Here is a 26,156-nt window from a genome sequence, read left to right as displayed (position 1 = left end):
TAGTCCTTAAGTTGTAGATTTTTTTGTCACTAAGTTTTAGTTTTATCCTTTGTTAGTACTATTATTATTATATAAATTGAAATGATCTCATTTATAAATTGTAATTATGTAAAAGTAATTAAATTTTGATTCAATTTAGTTTCTTATAAGATGAAAATATAATTCCAATTCAATTTATACACATCTAAACATTATCTTATTCATTTTAATTTTTTACTTTTGAAAAATTGAAAAGATTTCAAGATGTGTTATATTTTTTTAAAAAAATATAAGAACATTTAAATTGATTAATCACACACTTAATTCTAATAAATGATACACAATTTTATCTATATTACAGGTGAAAAAGAAAATAAGTTTATCACATAAATAAATATAAGGGTGTATTAAGAGGTGTTAGTTTCCATTATTAGATTTAATTTATAGTTTTATAATTCAATTATTTAACCATATTAATATTTTTTTTAGAAATGGTTTACGCCATTAATTAAAAAAGACCCGCGAGGGGTAAAGGAGTACAAGAGCTGAAATTGAGCTTACAATAATTTGCTCAAAATCAACACACGATGGCCATGAGAAATCCACAATTGGCCTAAAAAATGCAAACGAACATGAAATCAAAGTACAAAAGTGAATAAAGGATGAAACTAGCAATCAATCAACTAAAACAAAGCGATAGGGTTGACTTCTCCGACCTAGTCTCTCTTGTCTTTGCCCTTGTTCTTTCTTTCCTTCATTCTTGTCACCCTTAGGTCTTTTGGGGATAAATTTACGGATATATTATCGACTTCTTCGTCTTCGCTGGAACCTCTTGTCACTTTTTTCTTTTTGGGCTTGAGTTTGAAGTTGCGTGTATGAATTGTTTCCCTTGAGGTGGTTTCTTTGACAATGTTGCAACTTTTTTGGATAATAAGAATGCATCTAGATAATGAGAATTGCAATGAATTAGTTAGCTATATCAAAATATATTTGACATTAATTTTCAGTCAAGATATATATAGATTATAGATTATAACAAGAATACATTTAAGATAATTGAGTGAGTTTTCCATGACATTGTTTATTTTTATAAGTAATAATTTCAATATGAATTAAACTTAGAGACCTGTCCATGAATATAGATCCAAATATAACAAGGAAACTTCAATGAATTTATGTATCTAAATTATAGGAAGTTTGATATAATTTTATTTTTTAAATAATCTCTTCTAATTTAGACATAAATAAAAAAATGTGAGAGAAATAGTCAATTGATGATATAACAATATTTGTAAAAAATCTAATATGAACCTTGGAATGAACACCGTTTGTATTTAAGAGTTTTTTCTTTCTATTTGGTGATAATTTTTGTTTGTATGAATAAAGTTTGTCCACGAAGATATGTAACTTTAGATTCGAAGAATAGTAACCTTTGGGATTTCACTCGATCTAAAATTTAATATTATCGAACATAAAAATACGTTTTTCTGGTACTATCTGAAGGGAAATAGCTTTCTTATTGACAAATAAAACACCAATTGCTCAAAACTTAGAATTTGTCACAAGGATTTCATATAAGTAAGTAAGATTACATAATAATTAAAAATATATATTGGTCATATAATACTTAATAATAAAATATTTTAATTGAAATTATGTGATATGTTTGATTGTGTAGTTTTCTTACTTTCACAATTTTGGAAAGTATTAATTATTGTTCTTAGGATTTGTTCAAATGATTTCTCTTAAACTAAATAATAATCAAACATAATTTAATTCACTCTCTCATCACCTAAATTATCCAATTTATTAACCAAAACACTAAAATATTATTTATTTACAAAAATTAAAATTATCATTATAAATTAATATATTTTAAATATTTTAACCAAAAACTACCCACTTATCAAAATTATCAAACTTAACATTTTTTAAATAAATTAATATTTATTTAAATAATCATAAAAAGACTAAGAGAATTCTTATTTTTTTATTATATATTTTTTGGTCTAATATTAATGAAATATATATTTTAGATAGAAAGATGGCATGGTCATGCATTACTTAAAAAAATTAAAGAGGTTTAACTTTACTTCACTAACCGTTTGAAAAACTTTGTATTTACAAAAAAATAAAAAAATTATAATTATTTTTATTCATTTAGTACAACTCAAAATTTAGGATATGGATCCACAACATAATTGTCACTTTAAATTGTCCTAGTGTAAGTATACATATACTCACAAAAAAAAAATTATTATGAAATTTTTTTATCAAATAAATATTTAAAAAAGAACTCAATAAATTTTAAAAATAACCGAACACAACAAACAAGCTCACTTCATTTTCAAAATAACCCAACACAACAAACAAGCTCACTTCATTTTCAAAATAACCCAACACAACAAACAAGCTCACTTCATTTTCAAAATAACCCAACACAACAAACAAGCTCACTTCATTGTCTATGGATTTAATATGCGTCAGAGTTGATATGAATCTTACATGGCTTATAGCTAGTACAAGCCTTTTTGGGATCTTTGGTCTAATTGTTTAGTTTAGATCAAAATTGAAACATAGTTTTCTTAGAATTTTGTACTTCATTGTTGAAAACTCTCTAACTTTCTCTATTAAGCTAGGATATAACAGTAATGAAGTAAGATAAGTAATTTAACAAATATTTTGATACCTAATGATTAGAATAACTATAGAAGACATTAAAGTTTAGCCCATCATATCAGTGTTAATATTAGCATCAATAAACAAAAAAAATTAATAGTTTATTAAGAGGTGTTAGTTGGAATTAATTATATCGGACTTATAATTCTCTAACTCAGCCAAAACCTCCTCTCGTGGTCTATAAATCATGTCTATAATTCTCCATATCTACAAAAACAACAACATTTACTAATTACATAATCATCTAACCATATTAATTGGTCATAATAATAGAAATTACTATGAACAAAACAATTATTACCTGCAGAGTACCACCACCACCTATACTGTCTCCATCATCCGACACACTAACGATTGTCCAAGGATCAAAAGAACTCCAATGGAAATCCACAACTTTTCCTCTGAATTGATATATGCAAAATAAATAAATAGAAAAAGAAAGAAAGAAATATAATAATAAGTTTCTTACCTATGGCCACAATGATTAAATAATAAGCCCGGTGAACTATCCGATGATCCACCAAGTTCTTGCATTCCACCCATCTACAACATTAATAAAATTTAAAGAAATCTTTTTGACATCAATTTTCAATAAAAACAATGCATCATATATTAATTAGGTTTCAAACCTTTTCATAATCCCATAAGTTCAAAGTTCCATCTTCCGATGAACTTCCAAAAACTGATGCCTTGTCTGGAGACCACTGAAAAAAATTCAAGCATTTTTTCTTTCTATATTATTTCCCTTAATGAAATGATTAAGAAAACAGTAGTCATCATATTTTTCAGACCTGTACACACAGAACATCAGCATGGTGACCCTCAAATACATGGACAGGTAATCCATAAGTAAGTTTTCTACGGTCATATATCATTACTGTATTATCACCTGAATAATACAAAATTCAATTCAAAACCACAAAAGATGAAAAAAATAATAAAAAAAACATTTCAATGCTTACCCAGTCAGAATAAGGTTAAGATCATGTGAATTCCAATCAATACAATGAATGTCACCATCATGAGCTTTATCAACCTGAAAGAGAATAAAGTTTTAACAAAAAAATATTATCTTTTTAAGATTCGTGAGGTAATTTAAAGGAATGTAGGTACCTTGATAGTTGGATTTGAACCTGTCCTTACATCCCAAAATATGAGACAAGAATCATCACCCACACTACAAAACTCCTGTACACTTTATTACAAATAAACAAAATAATTTAAGTAAAAAATATCATAAACTGCACATATATATATATATATATATTGCATTTCCATAATTAAAGATGAATTAACAAATATACAATAAGTCTCTACCTTGAAGGGCAAAACTGTACATCCTCAACTGTGTCTTGATGTCCTAGGTAGGTATCTCGAGGATTAAGAGTAGTAAAGTTTTTAACAGTCCTACCACCAGTAGATGGTGTCTCTAAGGCCAAAGTAGATATATGATCTTGAATGTTCCATAGAACCACCAATTTGTCCTTACCTGATACCAAACCACATTGAAACATTTGTAATTATTGAATAAAAGAAAAACAACAGTACTAAAACATTTCAAGGATATCATGTCTAGACACATAAAAAAAAGTACAAATCATGAGTTTCTAACCTCCGGATAGCACAAAAGGTTCAGTTTGTCCCATGGCAAGAGCAAATTCTGCATTTTCTTTATGCCCAATAAGTGCATGTTTGCAGGTAATGATTATTTTCTACATTATAACTCTATATAAACTACAATTCAGAATAAATAGCATTCAAAGATGTTTGTTGATAGGTATTTCCATAAGGTAAGACCGTTGTTTTTCCAAACATTGATTCAAACTACTAAAATACACGGTAAAAAAATCTGTAAATTTAAAAACATTTACAACTTTATCCTTTTTTACATTTTATTATATCATGACAACATTTTATTGTGGAATGCAACATACCAAATCTGGATGTGACTTATGGGCTCCATACACAGCTTGTCGATTAGGCTGGCTTAGAACATTCCAAATTAGAACCTGAAAAGGAACTGTATACTTTAGATTAAGATGGAAAAACTCAATTGATCCAAGTGTCTTAAGATAATTCAAATATAAAAGAAAGAAACAAGATGCATACATATGGACTGTCAGTATGAGTTGCCACAATATTTCCATTTTGAGGAAGTTCTCTGATTCGATTCACCTGTGATGATCCCATATACGATCAAGATTTGTGTTCTTCACTTAAAAATTGATGATAAAATGATATATAATATTATGAATTATGGAAGTCTGGATCTTTAGAGCAATCTATAAAATTGAAAGCCAATAATATCAATCTAGAATAATGCATGCATAGTGCAAATAAGTTTAACAAGATCTCTAGAACATCCGCCTCTAAATAATAATTTCAAATTAACATATTTAATTTAAGAAACATCCCTATGCCCTAATTATGAAAAGATATAAAAACAACTAAAATCATTCAATACCTCTCCAGGGTGAATAATTGTTTTGAATATCTTCACAAAGGGAGAATTGGACTTTTCATTGAACTGCAAAGATCATGCAGCCAAATCATACATAATTCTATTGGTAGAACATTCAAAAAGAGAGTGAATTATTATTTTACAATGTCAGGAATGATAAACTTACAAGTGCGATATGTTCGGCAGGAGCAACCCTATGTTTAATGATGTCACAATTTGCGACAACAAGTGTGTTTGGCACACTACCATCAGTCTAGCGAAAGAAACAGTAAAAAAAACAACAAAAATATCATAAACTATGGACCAATTTTCTACAACAACAATATTAATTTAAGGGTAATAAGGTGGATATATGACAAACAAATGTTCTTTGCCTGGCCTAATCATGTATACAAATAGTGATAAATACCAATTCCTACTTCCTAGGGTTCAATTGATATGGATAGATATAAAATGAAGAGAGACCAAGAAAAACAGAGTTGAGAAGTCAAGTTCCAATAAATATCAATAATGCTATAATTTAATGTGTAACAAGTAATCCTATATTTATATATAATATATGGTTTTCTTTTCATTTCAAAGAAGGTCAAATTTATATTAATACAGATTTGTAAGAGCCGTGTGTGTTCAAACCTTTTTTTATTTCCTTTCCTTAAATAAAGTAATAAACATGTGTGCTCACTATCCTTGCTAATCATCTTCGTAATATAAGGTTTAAATTCAAATTGAAACACACGAGTGATAATAAGATAGAAATAAGAGAGACTTGAGAGAATTATCATGAATTCAACAATATCATGATTAACAATCTTTATTCGATATGTTAGGGCTTAAATTGTTTTACTTATTTTCATTTTCCTTTGATTCTTTTTGTCCATAACATATGTAGGCTCCATGTTCACGCCACTTTTGAAATAAAATTTGATATGTTTCCAAAAGAAAAAATATGCAACATTTTGTTTTATTGTCTCGTCTCATAGATATTGTCCTTACTCCAAAGTTATCTCATTTTCAAATAGGCTTGTTATTTCAAGAAGTAATCATCAAGATAGTACATGAACAAGTTTAGAGTCTAGATTTACTCTTAAAACAAAAGATGACAAGAAGAAGTAAATTCTTCTTTAAGTAAATTTTTCTCTCAAGAGATTATAAAAACAAGATAAAAATAAGAGATACTTAAAGAAGTTATCATGAATTCAATTATATAGTGATTATTAAACATTATTTGAGATGTCATGCTTAAATTGTTTGACTTATTTTCTTTTTTTCTTTGCCTATAACTTGTGAAGGCTTTTCACATTCACGCCTATTTTGAAATAAAATTTGATATGTTTTAAAGAGAAAATATGCCACAATTTGTTTTATTATCTCGCCTCATACATCTATTCCTTACTCCATAGTATTTTCATTTCTCAATAAGTTTTGACACATTTTGTAGTAGACTTTTGATCACAACAAACTTGATGGTCGGGTCAAACATCATTCATGATTGGAAAATTGTGTTACTTACTTTTTATTGGACGATTTGGAAATAATGCAATACATAACAGGACATTTAAAGGAAAAAATGTTGGAAATAAAATATCTCTTCACACGTTTGTCTCATAAAAAATGAGGAGTTTTCGGTTGATGAGACTACTTTGATTTCATAGGAATCTAACACATTTATCTTTGTTAGGTTCTTTCCATCTCTTTCATTCTTCTAAAATTGATCTCCCACGCATTTATAAATTTATTTAATTAAATCATTTAATACAGGATGATCTTTAATAAATAAATTAAAAGGCATAGGTCTATTTTGTTTGATTGATTTATGTATGCTTGTTTGACATTTATAACAATGATAACCATCGATTGTGAGAAACATCATTTTGTCCATTGAACCAAAAATGTCACAATTGATATCGAGACATGACCAGTTGAGGGTTAAGGAAACTTTGAAGTATAGTCAAAATATTTAAGGTAAGTGTGCAGTGAAGCAAAATGTGGTTAATTGTCTTATCGTTGCACGTGTTAGCTAAGGCAAAACCCACCGTTTTGAGATTGTATGGATGTCCTTAACGAATAAGGACTCTTCAATGAGTCTTAGGCATTTCAAACTCCCTTCCAAGAAACTAGGATTGTCACTTGAAGGAAGAGTGATTAATAAAGCTCTTATGAAAAATAGGGTTGCTTTTCAAGAAGAAGTCATCAAGATAGTATATCAACAAGCTTAGAGTCCAGATTTTCTCGTAAAACAAAAGACGACGAGAGAAAGTAATTAAGTTTCCTCTCGAAAGACTGTAACAACATAAACATATTTTTGTTTAGTTTGCTTACTAATTGTAAAGTGGATACCATTAAATGTTGGAATGACAACATAAATCTCACTAGAAGTCTTGTCAGCAAATGGACTTTATGACAATAGTAGTTGAAATAGAATACATTTGTATACGCAATAGTTTGAGATTTTGTGGACGAGTGGAGCTACAAAAGAGAAAATTAGTCTAACACGTGCTTAAACAAACTGACATTTTCTTGATTTGTTTGGAATGTTACAACATTTAACCTAGAATAGGTATATGAACAAACTATATATACCCATATTTGGTAGCCGGGTCGAATATAAATAGCAAGAGATTAGAACCAACAATTCTTATACCATCCTAAGGGTATAAGTGTGATTCTCATTCAAAATACGGATATCAGAGATTGAGTTGTTGTGTTAGTCCCTCAAAAGATTAATTAATGAGCCGGGCGCATTCTAACCCTAACAGGGGAGGCATCATTAATAAAAGAATCTTAGATAAACCATCCCTCAAAAGCTCGACATTATTCGTCATTATATTGGATGCTTTTACAATAGAACAAATACAAAACAAGCCCTAGCTAATCTATTGTCTATATATATGTTTTTCAAATTGCATGAGCTCTAGATAGCTAATTAATTATAAAAGGATGTACATATATGAAAATAACAAAGAGAAATAGGAGATCCAATAAAGTTTACCTGTTCGGAAATGTAAAGGCGCTGGCTGTTCATGAAAGAACCCTTTTTAAACTGGGGACCCCATCTATTGTATGATATTAGATATAGATTAGATAAATATGATAGATAGATAGATAGATATAGATCTGATAGATAGATAGATATAGATCTGATAGATATACAAGTACCTGCATGATAGAGAAGGCCAGAGAAGAGAGTGATGAGTTAACCAATCGTAAATTACAGGGACAAGTGACTTCCATTGTTTATAACTCTTCTCTTTCTCTTTCTCTTTGCCGCCGCCTCTCTTCTCCACCTGCTTCTTCTCCATTTCTCTCTCTCTCTCTCTCTCTTTTTAGCTGCTCAATGTATAACGTTGTTTTTATGTGTCTATAGGAACTCAAGAGGTCAACAAGTAAATAAATTTGGGTTTTAAATACTAACACCTGCGCTCTATGTTAGTGACACATGTATAAATGCATGCATTTAAGGGCCCGTTTGTTACATATTTTACTTTTACCTTTTTTTATTTGATAATTAAGACATGACCTATCTAGTTTATTTGAATAATCCATTCAATTATTTAAATAATTTTTATCCTCTCATTAATCAAATTAATAAATTTATTAATGATAATACTAAAATATATTTTATTCATATTTTTTTAATTAAATATTAATATTCTTTAAATAAAAATCAATCAATATCCAAATTATTTGAATAAACCAAAATGAATTATTAAAATATATATATATATATATATATATATATATATATATATATATAACCCTAAATTTAAGGAATTATAACAAAATAGTCCATGCACACTCTTATTACAGAACATACTTAAATATTTATGTTAAAACTGTTGACATACTTAATTTATAATATAAAATTACTTAGACAAATTTTAATAATTATATAATTATTAAATCTCTCTTTTTTTATATATATATATATATATTATTTACTTATATATCTATATCTATATCTATATAAAACGAAGTTTAAAAATAACTTATATGTATTATCTTTAATCATTAATTATATATTTATATATATATATATAAATAAATTTATATAATGTATAGATTATATATTTTAAAAAATAATTTGAAAGTTAAAAGTAATAATATATATTTATAACCTTGCAATATAAATATATATATAAAAGTAAATAATATATATAAGAGATTTAATAATTATATAAATATAGAAATTAATAATAATAATAAAAGATATATATATATTATATATGCGATTTAATAATTATATATATAAATGTAAAAAATAAGATTAAAGATAATATATAAAAATATATATTTTTTAAGCTTAAGCCGTTATGTTTAACTAAAAAGTTGACAGAATGGTCATTTGTGACATTTCTAAAAGTTGAGGGCGATTTGTTTCAAAAAAATAATTTGAGGGCTAAAAGTTAGCTATCGGAGAAATTCGAGGGTCACCCAGATAATTTGCCCTATTTAAAATAATAATTGAATGTAATTATTTATTTATTACTTTAATAAAATTTTAATTATTATTACACATTATTTTGAAATGTAAATAACAATTAAAATGTTATATATATATATATTTATATATATTAAAATATAAATAATTAAATTAATAAAAAAATAATAATTTAAATTATATATCAAAATATAAATAATCAAATTTATAAAAATAATAATTTAAAATATATATTAAGATATAAATAATTTAGTTTATAAAATTAATAATTTAAATATATCAAATTTATAAAAATAATAATTTAAAAATAAATATATATATATATATATATATATATATATATATATATATATATATATATATATATATATATATATATATATAACGAATTTTAAATGTAATAAATAAAAAATGTGTTTTGAACATTAAACTAAATTATCTAAATTTCACAGTTCTAACATTATTAAAAATAATTATTATATTTTTAATGTTTATTATACAATATATTTTTAATTATAAGTTAAAATTAATATTTATATTAAATGAAACTCAAATCATGATTATAATCAAAAACAATATTTATATTAAATAAAACAAAAATATAGTATATATAATTTTATCATGATTCATAAATTATATAGTGTGATTTAAAAAATAATATTATACCAAATAAAAAAAAGATTCATATTAATTTTAACTTTTAATATTTTTAATAAAACAATAATTATTTATAATTGAGACGGTAAGACAAAGACTTATTTGTAGAGGGAGTTTAAAATAAGAAAATACGGTAACTATGATTGGCCGAAAAAATAAATAATATATTGTAACCCGGAAATCGCTCATCCGTAGCTTAGCATGTGTCGTGGACACGTGCCAATACAGGGAATATCGCGAGATGACTCGAGATTCGATGCATTTCAACTTTAGTTTGCGTGTTCGGCTTCTTTTAAAAGAAATCATTATTTTGAAATATTTTTAAAATAACACCTAGGAGCTTTGGATTATTCATGTAAAATAATTAATTTGTTCAAATTTTAATAATTTAGGGGTGAATAACAATTTGGTTGAGCTCGGTTTAAATTAATTAAACATAACTAATTAAAAAAAATTATTTATTTGAAATCAGAGTCGCCAAGTGATTTTATGAAAATAAAAAAAAATAATACATGTATGAACGTATTTATATCAGAATTTTTGTAAGAGGTTCGTATTTTTTGTTACGCTCGGGAAAGAACTTTTGCACTATGTCATCCTCGCCCGTCAAAAGGCGATTTAATTTTTTTTAAAATAAACAAAGTGTGGCTATTTAATATAACATTTATTTTCTTTAATTATTAGTTTGGGGTCCTAAACAAAGATATGTTTAGATTGCGTAAACAATTGTACAAAATTATTTAAAATGGCGTATTTGCGATTGCGTTGATATGTTATTAAGTAAAACCCCTGAACAATATTAAAAAGTGTTAGAATTTTTTAAAAAAAAATAGGGCCTTAGCCAAAATATTGGTTTAGGAAATATCCCAAAAATATTTAAATATCATTTTTTGACCTTTCTGAATTATTTGAAAATGAATCCGTGTTCCAAAGTTACAAAAATAATTTTGAATTTTGAAAATTAGAACCAAACAGGCCTTAGGATCAGAGTCCTAGGATCTAGGTTCGGTTTTAGTGATCTGGGCTTGGACGGGCTTGGTCTAGACCGGGATGGTCCGGACCAGGGCTCGGGAGCATGGGTCAAGGGATCAAAAGGCTTTGTCTTGGGTTCGAGAGGCTCGGTCTCAAACTCGGACTACTCGGTAGAGGGAATGGAGGGCTCGGTCCTGAACTTAGGCTACTCGGTCCTAGGTCTGGGAGGCTCGGTCCCGGGTCTTGGTTTCTTCAGTCGTGGACCTAAGAGGCTCGGTCCCAAGTCAGACTTCTCGGTCCGAGGTTAGAAACCTCGGTCGGATCATCGGTCCTTGCTCAAGAACACCGATTTTGAGTCTCGGTCTTAACTCAAGAAAATTGTTCATTAGTCTCAGTCCTGACTCAAGAACACCGGTCCTTGGTTTCGGTTCGGACCATTAATTCTTGATCATGTTTCTCGGTCCCGGTCCTACAGGACTCGGTCTTAGGACCGTGTGTTATTCATTTGGTATAAAAAAATTGCAGGTCTCATGACTTTTGATACAAATCATGGAATCATGATCTGTAAGTTGTAGATGATTCATATGATTATGAAGAACAAAAGCACTAAACCTAATAACAATCATTCGATCTTTACAAAGCTCAATTTCTAAAAACCATTTTATGTCAAAATTTGGGATCTTTTAAATTATTTCATTTCAAGACCTGATTTCTGTTTCATTAGCTTTGAAATGATGAATATAGTTGAACACAACTAAAACAAGAACATCATTCCAACGATTTTTGAAGATGGAATCAAAATCCAAAATTTTTAAAAACACGGTTTGATCAAATATTATCAAAATGATGCTATAATGATTGGGAAATCATCACAACATGTTTAACAACTATTTGAATAAAAAAAAAGATTAAAACTCAAGAACATTAATTTTCAAAAATCCATATTTTCATTTCAAATTTTTGTTTTATGAGTTTTAGTTTGATTTGATCAAATATTTTTCAACATAAAGTTTATAAAACATCTAAGGATTGATTCTAAAGAAAGAAATCATATAACTAAGTCATAGAACAGATCAAATCGATCAAACTTGAACAATTTGAAAAAAAAATTAAATTATCATTCCCAAATCGATATACAAAGATTCTGGATTCATACCAACAGCTGGAGAACACTCCTTGGATGTTTTGGAAGCTTTCCAGAAGCCTAGATTAGAACTATGTTGGCCGGAGAAGATTTTCACAAAAATCAGTTCTTGGTCGGAACTCCAATCCTTGATTTGTAGTGTAATATGCAATGATTGTTTAATGATTTGGAAGAATGATAGTTGGAGAGTATTTATACCCCAGCTAGGTCGGTTGATGAAGCTCAATTCATGTTCTATTTGGAAGCTTTCCAGAAGTCTAGATTAGAACTATGGTGGCCGGAGAAGATTTTCACAAAAATCAGTTCTTGGTCGGAACTCCAATCCTTGATTTGTATTGTAATATGCAATTATTGTTTAATGATTTGGAAGAATGATAGTTGGAGAGTATTTATACCCCATCTAGTTCGGTCGATGAAGCTCAATTCATGTTCAATTTGGCCATCTCCGTTCTTATCCCTAATCTTATCACAATCCGTGGCAACCTAGCTAGGGAATAGGATAAGGTTTCTAGGTTTAAGGGTATTGATGGAGGAGATAAAGCGAGCACGTGAAAGAAAAATGGAGGAATAAGGATGGTTGTAGGCGGAGATAAGCCTTCTGGAAGAATCGTCACCGATCAATCGTGATTCCAGCGAGCGTCCTGCATCGGTGAAGAATACAGGTTGAAACGACATCATTTCGTGGCGCCGTTAGGCGTTCCGTCCCTGTCCGTCAACGTTTGGGCGATCTGGTCTAACGGGATTAGTCAATCACATTTGCGTTGGCTTTGTTATAGCGGGCTGTGTGGCACGTTCCTGGGCGCTCGATGAAAATCCAGCTCTGATTTAATGGCGGAGAATTTGGCTGCATCAATTAAAAATAATTTTGGCTGCACCCGATTATCAGTTTGATTGATTAATAAAAGGGTTATTTGAAATCGAAATTTTAATCCATTTTTTACGTTTTCTTTACCAAAAATTATACAAAAAAATATTTTTGAAAACATAATAAAACTTATGTTTATTATTTTTATTTTTGGATATTTTTTTGATATTTTGGGATATTTATTTAATAGTTTTAAATCATAAATTATACATAATTTATATTTAAAATCATAATTAAATAATCTCAATCCTTTCTTGAGTTTATTTTGAGTAAAATAAATATAATATTTTAACCTCAAATTATTTAATATTCACGTCTAACTACGTCTCTGTTAGACTGCACGTCTAACTACGTATCTGTTAGACTGCACGTCTAACTACGCATATGTTAGACTGCATGTCGAACTATGTATCTGTTAGACTGCATGTCTAACTACGTATCTGTTAGACTGCACGTCTAACTACGTATCTGTTAGACTACACATCTAACTACGTATCTGTTAGACTGCACGTGTAATTAGCATGTTTCAAACTAAGTCTAACTTAAATATATTTTGATGCACCTGCACAAAAATAATTAGACGACTTAGCTTCATTTTTATTTAAGTTTTACACAAATTCATCATCAAAATATCATTAGTCAAGATAATTTGACCCAACAAAAAAAATAAAATAAATAAATATATATATATATATATATATATATATAATGAATTTTAAATGTAATAAATAAAAAACTGAGTTTTGAACATTAAACTAGATTATCTAAATTTCAAAGTCCTAACATTATTAAAAATATTTATTATAGTTGTAAAGTTTATTATACATATATTTTTAAATATAAGTTAAAATTAATATTTATATTAAATGAAACTCAAATCAGGATTATAATCAAAACAATATTTATATTAAATAAAATAAAAATATAGTATATATAATTTTATCATAATTCATAAATTATATAGTGTGATTTAAAAAATAATATTATACCAAATAAAAAAATGTTCATATTAATTTTAACGTTTAATATTTTTAATAAAACAATAATTATTGATAATTGAGACGGTAAGACAAAGACTTATTTTTAGAGGAAATATGAAATAGAAAAACACGGTGCCGCAATATGATTGGCCAAAAAAATAAACAATATATTGTAACCCCAGAAATCGTTCATCCTTAGCTTAGCATGTGTCGTGGACACGTGGCAATACAGGGAATATCGCGAGGTGACTTGAGATTTGATGCAATTCAACCTTAGTTTGCGTGTTAGGCTTCTTTTAAAAGAAAATATTATTTTAAAATAACACCTAGGATCTTTGGATTATTCATGTAAAAATAATTAATTTTGTTCAAATTTTAATAATTTGGGAAAGAATAACAATTTGGCTAAACTCGGTTTAAATTAATTAAACATAACTAATTAAAAAAAATTATTTATTTGAAATCAGATTCGTCAAGTGATTTTATGAAAATAAAAAATGATACATATATGAACGTGTTTATATCAGAATTTTTGTAAGGGGTTCGTATTTTTTGTTACGCTCGGGAAAGAACTTTCGCACTATGTCATCCGCGCCTGTCAAAGACGGTTTAATTTTTTTAAAATAAACAAAGTGTGGCTATTTAAAATTTAGTTATGACATTTATTTTCTTTAATTAGTAGTCCGGGGTCCTAAACAAAGATATGTTTAGATTACGTAAATAATTGTACAAAATTATTTAAAAGGGCGTATTTGCGATTGCGTTGATATGTTACTAATTAAAACACTTGAATAATATCAAAAAGTGTTGGAATTTAAAAATAAATTCTAAACAGAGCCTTAACCAAAATATTGGTTTAGAAAATATTCCGAATATTTAAATATCATTTTCTGACCATTCTGGATTATTTGAAAATGAATTGGGGTTCCAAAATTACAATAATAATTTTGAATTTTGAAAATTAGAACCAAACAGGCCTTAGGATCGGAGTCCTAGGATCAGGGTTCGGTTTTAGTGATCTTGGCTTGGACGAGCTTGGTCTAGAATGGGGTGGTCTAGACCAGGGCTCGGGAGCATGGGTCAAGGGATCGAAAGGCTTAGTCTTGGGTTCGAGAGGCTCGGTCTCGAACTCGGACTACTCGGTTGAGGGAATAGAGGGATCGGTCATAGGGTCAAGGAGGCTCGGTCTTGAACTTTGGTTACTCGGTCCTAGGTCTGGGAGGCTCGGTCCCAAGTCAGACTTATCGGTCCGAGGTTATAAATCTCGGTCGGATCATCGGTCCTTGCTCAAGAACACTGATTTTGAGTCCCGGTCCTAACTCAAGAAAACCGGTCATCGGTCTCGGTCCTGACTCAAGAACACCGGTCCTTGGTTTCGGTCCAGACCAACAATTCTCGATCATGTTTCTCGATCCCCGGTCATACAGGACTCGGTCTTAGGACCGTGTGTTATTAATTTGGTATGAAGAAATTGTAGGTAATAAAAGACGTAAAATCATTCATTTAATAATATCAATATATCATTTGATAACAACATGATATTTCGTGTAGTGCAATTCACATCCTTAATGGATTTAATCAATTTTATCATAATTTTCAACGATAAAACATTGTATAAGAGACACGCAATGAAACACTTTTCATTGTCTTCTTTATATATATAATTGACATATCCACTTTTTAATAAAAGTATGATCAAATTTTTTATATCATTATTATAAAATTTGTTATAAGTTATATAAAAACTATATAAGAATAAATTGATTAATCACACACTTAATTCTAATAAATGATACACAATTTTATCTATATTATATGTGAAAAAGAAAATAAGATTTATCACATAAATAAATATAAGGGTGTATTAAGATGTGCTATTTGCCATTATTAGATCTAATTTATAGGTTTATAATTCAATTATATAACCATATTAATAGTTTTTTTTAGAAATGGTTTACGCCATTAATTAGAAAAGACCCGCGAGGGGTAAAGGAGTACAAGAGCTGAAATTGAGCTTAAAATAATTTGCTCAAAATCAACACACAATGGCCATGAGGAATCCACAATTAGCCTAAAAAACGCACACAAACATGAAATCAAAGTACAAAAGTGAATAAGGGATGAAACTAGCAATCAATCAACTAAAACAAAGCGACAAAGTTGACTTCCACGACCTCGTCTCTCTTGTCTGTGCCCTTGTTCTTTCTTTCCTTCTTTCTTGTCACCCTTAGGTCTTTTGAGGATAAATTTCCGGATAGATTATTGGCTTTTTCGTCTTCGCTGGAATCTCTTGTCACGTTTTTCCTTTCAGCTTGAGTTTGGAGTTGCGTGTATGAGTTGTTTCCCTTGATGTGGTTTCTTTGACAACGTTGCCGCTTTATTTGGTTTTGGAGCTCATGGTTTCCGAGATGTTTTGGCTTTTGTTATTATTCACGTTGACGTCGGGAATTTCGAACCTAATTTGTGGGAAAAGGACCATGGTTTCAGAATTGGTGGGCTCGGGATCGGTTTGGTTCTCATTGACGTGTTCTTTGTGGATTTCATTTGCCTTGAGAACTTCAATATATGATTTCTTGACCACCTTGGCATTCTTTTGTTCGGGGTGGCTATGGAGTTCTTTTGCTTTTCTCCGTCCTCTTTTCCCGGCTGCTCGTACATGACCTCAATGGTGGTCATATTTTCATTCTGGCATCTTAGCTCGAATTTTTTCAGTTTTGCACTCGTTGAGTCGATCTCAATACAAATGCGGACAAACATGACCCGTTCAAATAAGTCAAAGTCGGGATCGAGCTTAAGCGACTTTCCAATTAAGAACCGTGCATCACAATTTAATAGTTTTATAATACTTCAAACCTTTTTATTATCCCACAATTCACCGCATTCTTGTATCCCATATTGCATCTAGATAAGAATTGCAATGAATTAGTTAGTTATATCAAAATATATTTGACATTAATTTCCAATCAAGAATATATTATAGATTATAACAAGAATACATTTAAGATCATTGAGTGAGTTTTCCATGACATTGTTTATTTTTGAAAGTAATAATTTCAATATGAATTAGACTTAGAGACATGTCCATGAATATAGATCCAAATATAACAAAGAAACTTCAATGAATTTAAGTATCTAAATTATAGGAAGTTTGATATAATTTTATTTTTCAAATAATCTCTTCTAATTTAGACATAAATAAAAAAAAATGTGAGAGAAATAGTCAATTGATGTTATAACAATATTTGTAAAAAAACTAATATGAACCTTGGAATGAACACCATTTGTATTTAAGATTTTTTTCTTTCTATTTGGTGATAATTTTTGTTTGTATGAAAAAAGTTTGTCCACAAAGATATGTAACTTTAGATTCGAAGAATAGTAACTTTTGGGATTTCACTCGATCTAAAATTTAATATTATCGAACATAAAAATACGTTTTTCTGGTACTATCTGAAGGGAAATAGCTTTCTTATTAAAAAAAAACACCAATTGCTCAAAACTTAGAATTTGTCACAAGGATTTCGATATAAGTAAGTAAGATTACATAATAATTAAAAATATATATTGGTCATATAATACATAATAATAAAATATTTTAAATGAAATTATGTGATATGTTTGATTGTATAGTTTTCTTACTTTCACAATTTTGGAAAGTATTAATTATTGTTCTTAGGATTTGTTCAAATGATTTCTCTTAAACTAAATAATAATCAAACATTATTTAATTCACTCTCTCATCACCTAAATTATCCAATTTATTAACCAAAACACTAAAATATTATTTATTTACAAAAATTAAAATTATCATTATAAATTAATATATTTTAAATATTTTAACCAAAAACTACCCACCTTATCAAAATTATCAAACTTAACATTTTTTAAATAAATTAATATTTATTTAAATAATTATAAAAAGACTAAGAGAAATCTCAATTTTTTTTTTATATTTTTTGGTCTAATATTAATGAAATATATATTTTAGATAGAAAGATGGCATGGTCATGCATTACTTAAAAAAATTAAAGTGGTTTAACTTTACCTCACTAACCGTTTGAAAAACTTTGTATTTACAAAAAAATAAAAAAATTATAATTATTTTTATTCATTTAGTACAACTCAAAATCTAGGATATGGATCCACAACATAATTGTCACTTTAAATTGTCCTAGTGTAAGTATACATATACTCACAAAAAAAAATTATTATGAAATTTTTTTATCAAATAAATATTTAAAAAAGAACTCAATAAATTTTAAAAATAACCGAACACAACAAACAAGCTCACTTCATTTTCAAAATAACCCAACACAACAAACAAGCTCACTTCATTTTCAAAATAACCCAACACAACAAACAAGCTCACTTCATTTTCAAAATAACCCAACACAACAAACAAGCTCACTTCATTGTCTATGGATTTAATATGCGTCAGAGTTGATATGAATCTTACATGGCTTATAGCTAGTACAAGCCTTTTTGGGATCTTTGGTCTAATTGTTTAGTTTAGATCAAAATTGAAACATAGTTTTCTTAGAATTTTGTACTTCATTGTTGAAAACTCTCTAACTTTCTCTATTAAGCTAGGATATAACAGTAATGAAGTAAGATAAGTAATTTAACAAATATTTTGATACCTAATGATTAGAATAACTATAGAAGACATTAAAGTTTAGCCCATCATATCAGTGTTAATATTAGCATCAATAAACAAAAAAAATTAATAGTTTATTAAGAGGTGTTAGTTGGAATTAATTATATCGGACTTATAATTCTCTAACTCAGCCAAAACCTCCTCTCGTGGTCTATAAATCATGTCTATAATTCTCCATATCTACAAAAACAACAACATTTACTAATTACATAATCATCTAACCATATTAATTGGTCATAATATTAGAAATTACTAAACAAAACAATTATTACCTGCAGAGTACCACCACCACCTATACTGTCTCCATCATCCGACACACTAACGATTGTCCAAGGATCAAAAGAACTCCAATGGAAATCCACAACTTTTCCTCTGAATTGATATATGCAAAATAAATAAATAGAAAAAGAAAGAAAGAAATATAATAATAAGTTTCTTACCTATGGCCACAATGATTAAATAATAAGCCCGGTGAACTATCCGATGATCCACCAAGTTCTTGCATTCCACCCATCTACAACATTAATAAAATTTAAAGAAATCTTTTTGACATCAATTTTCAATAAAAACAATGCATCATATATTAATTAGGTTTCAAACCTTTTCATAATCCCATAAGTTCAAAGTTCCATCTTCCGATGAACTTCCAAAAACTGATGCCTTGTCTGGAGACCACTGAAAAAAATTCAAGCATTTTTTCTTTCTATATTATTTCCCTTAATGAAATGATTAAAAAAACAGTAGTCATCATATTTTTCAGACCTGTACACACAGAACATCAGCATTGTGACCCTCAAATACATGGACAGGTAATCCATAAGTAAGTTTTCTACGGTCATATATCATTACTGTATTATCAGCTGATCTGTTGAATAATACAAAATTCAATTCAGAACCACAAAAGATGAAAAAAAATAATAAAAAAAACATTTCAATGCTTACCCAGTCAGAATAAGGTTAAGATCATGTGAATTCCAATCAACACAATGAATGTCACCATCATGAGCTTTATCAACCTGAAAGAGAATAAAGTTTTAACAAAAAGATATCATCTTTTTAAGATTCGTGAGGTAATTTAAAGGAATGTAGGTACCTTGATAGTTGGATTTGAACATGTCCTTACATCCCAAAATATGAGACAAGAATCATCACCCACACTACAAAACTCCTGTACACTTTATTACAAATAAACAAAATAATTTAAGTAAAAAATATCATAAACTGCACATATATATATATATTGCATTTCCATAATTAAAGATGAATTAACAAATATACAATAAGTCTCTACCTTGAAGGGCAAAACTGTACATCCTCAACTGTGTCTTGATGTCCTAGGTAGGTATCTCGAGGATTAAGAGTAGTAAAGTTTTTAACAGTCCTACCACCAGTAGATGGTGTCTCTAAGGCCAAAGTAGATATATGATCTTGAATGTTCCATAGAACCACCAATTTGTCCTTACCTGATACCAAACCACATTGAAACATTTGTAATTATTTAATAAAAGAAAAACAACAGTACTAAAACATTTCAAGGATATCATGTCTAGACACATAAAAAAAAGTACAAATCATGAGTTTCTAACCTCCGGAGAGCACAAAAGGTTCAGTTTGGCCCATGGCAAGAGCAAATTCTGCATTTTCTTTATGCCCAATAAGTGCCTGTTTGCAGGTAATGATTATTTTCTACATTATAACTCTATATAAACTACAATTCAGAATAAATAGCATTCAAAGATGTTTGTTGATAGGTATTTCCATAAGGTAAGACCGTTGTTTTTCCAAACATTGATTCAAACTACTAAAATACACGATAAAAAAATCTGTAAATTTAAAAACATTTACAACTTTATCCTTTTTTTACATTTTATTATATCATGACAACATTTTATTGTGGAATGCAACATACCAAATCTGGATGTGACTTATGGGCTCCATACACAGCTTGTCGATTAGGCTGGCTTAGAACATTCCAAATTAGAACCTGAAAAGGAACTGTATACTTTAGATTAAGATGGAAAAACTCAATTGATCCAAGTGTCTTAAGATAATTCAAATATAAAAGAAAGAAACAAGATGCATACATATGGACTGTCAGTGTGAGTTGCCACAATATTTCCATTTTGAGGAAGTTCTCTGATTCGATTCACCTGTGATGATCCCATATACGATCAAGATTTGTGTTCTTCACTTAAAAATTGATGATAAAATGATATATAATATTATGAATTATGGAAGCCTGGATCTTTAGAGCAATCTATAAAATTGAAAGCCAATAACATCAATCTAGAATAATGCATGCATAGTGCAAATAAGTTTAACAAGATCTCTAGAACATCCGCCTCTAAATAATAATTTCAAATTAACATATTTAATTTAAGAAACATCCCTATGTCCTAATTATGAAAAGATATAAAAACAACTAAAATCATTCAATACCTCTCCAGGGTGAATAATTGTTTTGAATATCTTCACAAAGGGAGAATTGGACTTTTCATTGAACTGCAAAGATCATGCAGCCAAATCATACATAATTCTATTGGTAGAACATTGAAAAAGAGAGTGAATTATTATTTTACAATGTCAGGAATGATAAACTTACAAGTGCGATATGTTCGGCAGGAGCAACCCTATGTTTAATGATGTCACAATTTGCGACAACAAGTGTGTTTGGCACACTACCATCAGTCTAGCGAAAGAAACAGTAAAAAAAACAACAAAAATATCATAAACTATGGACCAACTTTCTACAACAACAATATTAATTTAAGGGTAATAAGGTGGATATATGACAAACAAATGTTCCTTGCCTGGCCTAATCATGTATACAAATAGTGATAAATACCAATTCCTACTTCCTAGGGTTCAATTGATATGGATAGATATAAAATGAAGAGAAACCAAGAAAAACAGAGTTGAGAAGTCAAGTTCCAATAAATATCAATAATGCTATAATTTAATGTGTAACAAGTAATCCTATATATATATATATAATATGGTTTTCTTTTCATTTCAAAGAAGGTCAAATTTATATTAATACAGATTTGTAAGACAGATTTGTAAGAGCCGTGTGTGTTCAAACCTTTTTTTATTTCCTTTCCTTAAATAAAGTAATAAACATGTGTGCTCACTATCCTTGCTAATCATCTTCGTAATATAAGGTTTAAATTCAAATTGAAACACACGAGTGATAATAAGATAGAAATAAGAGAGACTTGAGAGAATTATCATGAATTCAACAATATCATGATTAACAATCTTTATTCGATATGTTAGGGCTTAAATTGTTTTACTTATTTTCATTTTCCTTTGATTCTTTTTGTCCATAACATATGTAGGCTCCATGTTCACGCCACTTTTGAAATAAAATTTGATATGTTTCCAAAAGAAAATATGCAACATTTTGTTTTATTGTCTCGTCTCATAGATATTGTCCTTACTCCAAAGTTATCTCATTTTCAAATAGGCTTGTTATTTCAAGAAGTAATCATCAAGATAGTACATGAACAAGTTTAGAGTCTAGATTTCCTCTTAAAACAAAAGATGACAAGAAGAAGTAAATTTTTCTCTCAAGAGATTATAAAAACATAAATAGTTTTTCTTTAGTTTGCTTATTAATTGTAATGTGGATACCATTAAATGTTAGAATGACAACATAAGTCTTATTAGAATTCTTGTCACAAAGGACTTTGATAATAGTAGTTAAAATAGTCCATGTGTATACACAATAGTTGTAGATTTTGAGGACAAGTGACGTGTCTCGGTGTTGTTGAAGCTACAAATTGAGAAAATAAGTCCAATGTGTGCTTAAACAAACTAATATTTTCTTGATTTATTTGAAATGTTACACCATTTAACCTAGAATAGCTATCTTAGACAAACTATATATACCCATATTTGGTAGTCGATGCGGATCTCAATGATTGAGTTATTGTGTTAGTCCCTAAAAAGATTAATTAATGAGGCGGGTGCATTCTAACCCTAACAGGGAGTCATCGTTAATAAAAGAATCTTAGATAAACTATATCTCAAAAGATCGATATTTTTCGTTATTATATTCAATGCTTTTACAATAGAACAAATACAAAACTAATTGTAAACATGAAAAGTTATTAACAATTTTTTAACTATCAATTATATATACTTCTATTCGTAAGAATCTCATCATAAGATTCATTCTAATTGTCAGAATAAAACAGAGTTATCTTGTCAATGACCAAACAAAATTCAGATTTTTTTAACACCAAGTTATATGAATGTTTAAGTAATTTCTTTAAAGTAATAAACATGAGCGACTATTGCTAATTATTTTTACGGTATATAATTTGAAATTTAAAGAGAGACACATGAGTGAACAAGATAAAAATAAGAGATACTTAAAGAAGTTATCATGAATTCAATTATATAGTGATTATTAAACATTATTTGAGATGTCATGCTTAAATTGTTTGACTTATTTTCTTTTTTTCTTTGCCTATAACTTATGAAGGCTTTTCACATTCACGCCTATTTTGAAATAAAATTTGATATGTTTTAAAGAGAAAATATGCCACAATTTGTTTTATTATCTCGCCTCATACATCTAATCCTTACTCCATAGTATTTTCATTTCTCAATAAGTTTTGACACATTTTGTAGTAGACTTTTGATCACAACAAACTTGATGGTCGGGTCAAACATCATTCATGATTGGAAAATTGTGTTACTTACTTTTTATTGGACGATTTGGAAATAATGCAATACATAACAGGACATTTAAAGGAAAAAATGTTGGAAATAAAATATCTCTTCACACGTTTGTCTCATAAAAAATGAGGAGTTTTCGGTTGATGAGACTACTTTGATTTCATAGGAATCTAACACATTTATCTTTGTTAGGTTCTTTCCATCTCTTTCATTCTTCTAAAATTGATCTCCCACGCATTTATAAATTTATTTAATTAAATCATTTAATACAGGATGATCTTTAATAAATAAATTAAAAGGCATAGGTCTATTTTGTTTGATTGATTTATGTATGCTTGTTTGACATTTATAACAATGATAACCATCGATTGTGAGAAACATCATTTTGTCCATTGAACCAAAAATGTCACAATTGATATCGAGACATGACCAGTTGAGGGTTAAGGAAACTTTGAAGTATAGTCAAAATATTTAAGGTAAGTGTGCAGTGAAGCAAAATGTGGTTAATTGTCTTATCGTTGCACGTGTTAGCTAAGGCAAAACCCACCGTTTTGAGATTGTATGGATGTCCTTAACGAATAAGGACTCTTCAATGAGTCTTAGGCATTTCAAACTCCCTTCCAAGAAACTAGGATTGTCACTTGAAGGAAGAGTGATTAATAAAGCTCTTATGAAAAATAGGGTTGCTTTTCAAGAAGAAGTCATCAAGATAGTATATCAACAAGCTTAGAGTCCAGATTTTCTCGTAAAACAAAAGACGACGAGAGAAAGTAATTAAGTTTCCTCTCGAAAGACTGTAACAACATAAAAATATCTTTGTTTAGTTTGCTTACTAATTGTAAAGTGGATACCATTAAATGTTGGAATGACAACATAAATCTCACTAGAAGTCTTGTCAACAAATGGACTTTATGACAATAGTAGTTGAAATAGAATACATTTGTATACGCAATAGTTTGAGATTTTGTGGACGAGTGGAGCTACAAAAGAGAAAATTAGTCTAACATGTGCTTAAACAAACTGACATTTTCTTGATTTGTTTGGAATGTTACAACATTTAACCTAGAATAGCTATATGAACAAACTATATATACCCATATTTGGTAGCCGGGTCGAATATAAATAGCAAGAGATTAGAACCAACAATTCTTATACCATCCTAAGGGTATAAGTGTGATTCTCATTCAAAATACGGATATCAGAGATTGAGTTGTTGTGTTAGTCCCTCAAAAGATTAATTAATGAGCCGGGCGCATTCTAACCCTAACAGGGGAGGCATCATTAATAAAAGAATCTTAGATAAACCATCCCTCAAAAGCTCGACATTATTCGTCATTATATTGGATGCTTTTACAATAGAACAAATACAAAACAAGCCCTAGCTAATCTATTGTCTATATATATGTTTTTCAAATTGCATGAGCTCTAGATAGCTAATTAATTATAAAAGGATGTACATATATGAAAATAACAAAGAGAAATAGGAGATCCAATAAAGTTTACCTGTTCGGAAATGTAAAGGCGCTGGCTGTTCATGAAAGAACCCTTTTTAAACTGGGGACCCCATCTATTGTATGATATTAGATATAGATTAGATAGATATAGATCTGATAGATAGATAGATATAGATCTGATAGATATACAAGTACCTGCATGATAGAGAAGGCCAGAGAAGAGAGTGATGAGTTAACCAATCGTAAATTACAGGGACAAGTGACTTCCATTGTTTATAACTCTTCTCTTTCTCTTTCTCTTTGCCGCCGCCTCTCTTCTCCACCTGCTTCTTCTCCATTTCTCTCTCTCTCTCTCTCTCTCTTTTTAGCTGCTCAATGTATAACGTTGTTTTTATGTGTCTATAGGAACTCAAGAGGTCAACAAGTAAATAAATTTGGGTTTTAAATACTAACACCTGCGCTCTATGTTAGTGACACATGTATAAATGCATGCATTTAAGGGCCCGTTTGTTACATATTTTACTTTTACCTTTTTTTATTTGATAATTAAGACATGACCTATCTAGTTTATTTGAATAATCCATTCAATTATTTAAATAATCTTTATCCTCTCATTAATCAAATTAATAAATTTATTAATGATAATACTAAAATATATTTTATTTATATTTTTTTAATTAAATATTAATATTCTTTAAATAAAAATCAATCAATATCCAAATTATTTGAATAAACCAAAATGAATTATTAATATATATATATATAACCCTAAATTTAAGGAATTATAACAAAATAGTCCATGCACACTCCTTATTACAGAACATACTTAAATATTTATGTTAAAACTGTTGACATACTTAATTTATAATATAAAATTACTTAGACAAATCTATATATATCTAATGATGCTTAAGAAATAAAATGTAGGGTGATATTCACGCTCTCACCACATATCACATAGGCTTATTATATTTTATAACTGTTTCTCTCTCTTGTCATAATTACATATTCATAATTACTAATTTATCTCTCATACCATAATTATTAATTTATCTTTTCTAATTAATTTTTATTTTATTTTATTAATTTTTCTTTCCTAATTATACATATTATTTTTCTTCATTAATTTTATATAAACTTATATTTAATATTATATATATATATATATTTATAATATACATAAT

The 26,156-nt window shown here is 28.6% G+C and overlaps 1 protein-coding gene and 1 pseudogene across 1 annotated transcript; both read right to left on the bottom strand.

The window, feature by feature from the left end:
- Positions 1-2,772: 2,772 nt before the first annotated feature.
- On the bottom strand, positions 2,773-8,510 carry LOC124930992 (annotated as a pseudogene).
- Positions 8,511-18,919: 10,409 nt separating this feature from the next.
- Positions 18,920-25,467, bottom strand: LOC124930984 (WD-40 repeat-containing protein MSI4-like). The gene is made up of 16 exons (XM_047471365.1): positions 25,450-25,467; positions 25,168-25,340; positions 25,022-25,085; positions 21,435-21,521; positions 21,272-21,334; positions 20,917-20,982; positions 20,742-20,816; positions 20,419-20,494; positions 20,124-20,295; positions 19,926-20,007; positions 19,775-19,848; positions 19,595-19,697; positions 19,433-19,507; positions 19,273-19,346; positions 19,105-19,204; positions 18,920-19,012 (listed from the first exon to the last, which is right to left on the bottom strand). The coding sequence occupies exons 1-16, from the start codon at positions 25,465-25,467 to the stop codon at positions 18,920-18,922; spliced, it is 1,395 nt and encodes a 464-aa protein (XP_047327321.1).
- Between the last annotated feature and the right edge of the window lie 689 nt (positions 25,468-26,156).

This window comes from Impatiens glandulifera, chromosome 1 (assembly GCF_907164915.1).
Source record: "Impatiens glandulifera chromosome 1, dImpGla2.1, whole genome shotgun sequence".
NCBI lineage: Eukaryota > Viridiplantae > Streptophyta > Magnoliopsida > Ericales > Balsaminaceae > Impatiens > Impatiens glandulifera.
This window is presented reverse-complemented; position numbering and strand designations above follow the sequence as displayed.